We start from the raw sequence: 2,500 nt of genomic DNA, 5'->3' as shown, positions 1-2,500 counted from the left end.
TTTCTTCACTCAGGGAACTACTTTGTTCACCCAGGGAACTACTTTGTTCACCCAGGGAACTACTTTGTTCACCCAGGGAACTACTTTGTTCACTCAGGGAACTACTTTGTTCACTCAGGGAACTACTTTCTTCACTCAGGGAACTACTTTGTTCACCCAGGGAACTACTTTGTTCACTCAGGGAACTACTTTGTTCACCCAGGGAACTACTTTGTTCACTCAGGGAACTACTTTGTTCACTCAGGGAACTACTTTCTTCACTCAGGGAACTACTTTGTTCACTCAGGGAACTACTTTGTTCACCCAGGGAACTACTTTGTTCACCCAGGGAACTACTTTCTTCACCCAGGGAACTACTTTCTTCACTCAGGGAACTACTTTGTTCACCCAGGGAACTACTTTGTTCACCCAGGGAACTACTTTGTTCACTCAGGGAACTACTTTGTTCACTCAGGGAACTACTTTGTTCACCCAGGGAACTACTTTGTTCACTCAGGGAACTACTTTGTTCACTCAGGGAACTACTTTCTTCACTCAGGGAACTACTTTGTTCACCCAGGGAACTACTTTGTTCACCCAGGGAACTACTTTCTTCACCCAGGGAACTACTTTCTTCACTCAGGGAACTACTTTGTTCACCCAGGGAACTACTTTGTTCACCCAGGGAACTACTTTGTTCACTCAGGGAACTACTTTGTTCACTCAGGGAACTACTTTGTTCACCCAGGGAACTACTTTGTTCACCCAGGGAACTACTTTCTTCACCCAGGGAACTACTTTCTTCACTCAGGGAACTACTTTGTTCACCCAGGGAACTACTTTGTTCACCCAGGGAACTACTTTGTTCACTCAGGGAACTACTTTGTTCACTCAGGGAACTACTTTGTTCACTCAGGGAACTACTTTGTTCACCCGGGAACTACTTTGTTCACCAGGGAACTACTTTGTTCACCAGGGAACTACTTTCTTCACTCAGGGAACTACTTTCTTCACCCAGGGAACTACTTTGTTCACCCAGGGAACTACTTTGTTCACTCAGGGAACTACTTTGTTCACCCAGGGAACTACTTTGTTCACTCAGGGAACTACTTTGTTCACCCAGGGAACTACTTTGTTCACCCAGGGAACTACTTTGTTCACCCAGGGAACTACTTTGTTCACTCAGGGAACTACTTTGTTCACTCAGGGAACTACTTTGTTCACCCAGGGAACTACTTTGTTCACCCAGGGAACTACTTTGTTCACCCAGGGAACTACTTTGTTCACCCAGGGAACTACTTTGTTCACCCAGGGAACTACTTTGTTCACTCAGGGAACTACTTTGTTCACTCAGGGAACTACTTTGTTCACCCAGGGAACTACTTTGTTCACTCAGGGGAACTACTTTGTTCACCCAGGGAACTACTTTATTCACTCAGGTGGACTACTTTCTCTCCCCCCCCCCCCTCTTCTCGTGTGTTCAGTTCGTGAAGATGGGGAGGGATATGGGAGCTGTGAGGAGTCGCCTCATGCAAATCGCCAATCACGTGGACCGTGTGAGTCACACACCCACCAACCGTGACCCCCACCCACCCACGCGGCCACCTGTACACCTGGTCACCTGGTCACCTGGTCACCTGGTCACCTGGTCACCTGGTCACCTGGTCACCTGGTCACCTGTGCCTTGCAGCTGTACCGGCAGCTACGTGTGCGTGTGCTGCTGGTTGGGGTGGAGGTTTGGAGCCAGAACGACCGATCACGAATCTCCGTGGACCCATCGGTGACGCTAGCGGAGTTCTTCACCTGTACACCTGTTCACCTGTACACCTGTACACCTGTACACCTGTACACCTGTGCCTTGCAGCTGTACCGTCAGCTACGTGTGCGTGTGCTGCTGGTTGGGGTGGAGGTTTGGAGCCAGAACGACCGATCACGAATCTCCGTGGACCCATCGGTGACGCTAGCGGTGTTCTTCACCTGTACACCTGTTCACCTGTACACCTGTACACCTGTACACCTGTACACCTGTGCCTTGCAGCTGTACCGGCAGCTACGTGTGCGCGTGTTGCTGGTTGGGGTGGAGGTTTGGAGCCAGAACGACCGATCACGAATCTCCGTGGACCCATCGGTGACGCTAGCGGTGTTCTTCACCTGTACACCTGTTCACCTGTACACCTGTACACCTGTACACCTGTACACCTGTGCCTTGCAGCTGTACCGTCAGCTACGTGTGCGTGTGCTGCTGGTTGGGGTGGAGGTTTGGAGCCAGAACGACCGATCACGAATCTCCGTGGACCCATCGGTGACGCTAGCGGTGTTCTTCACCTGTACACCTGTACACCTGTTCACCTGTACACCTGTACACCTGTGCCTTGCAGCTGTACCGTCAGCTACGTGTGCGCGTGCTGCTGGTTGGGGTGGAGGTTTGGAGCCAGAACGACCGATCACGAATCTCCGTGGACCCATCGGTGACGCTAGCGGTGTTCTTCACCTGTACACCTGTACACCTGTACACCTGTAC

The 2,500-nt window shown here is 50.9% G+C and overlaps 1 protein-coding gene across 1 annotated transcript in view; it reads left to right on the top strand.

Moving 5' to 3' along the window:
- LOC144954103 (snake venom metalloproteinase neuwiedase-like) overlaps nt 1–2,500 on the top strand; it is a gene marked incomplete at both ends in the record, with an annotated part of 28,375 nt that overhangs the window by 12,454 nt on the left and 13,421 nt on the right. Inside the window, one exon of the mRNA XM_078884678.1 lies at nt 1,464–1,535. Coding sequence (XP_078740804.1) covers nt 1,464–1,535 — 72 coding nt within the window. The remainder of the gene's footprint in view (nt 1–1,463; nt 1,536–2,500) is intronic.

Source organism: Lampetra fluviatilis, unplaced genomic scaffold (assembly GCF_964198595.1).
Source record: "Lampetra fluviatilis unplaced genomic scaffold, kcLamFluv1.1 SCAFFOLD_1024, whole genome shotgun sequence".
Lineage (NCBI taxonomy): Eukaryota > Metazoa > Chordata > Hyperoartia > Petromyzontiformes > Petromyzontidae > Lampetra > Lampetra fluviatilis.
This window is presented reverse-complemented; position numbering and strand designations above follow the sequence as displayed.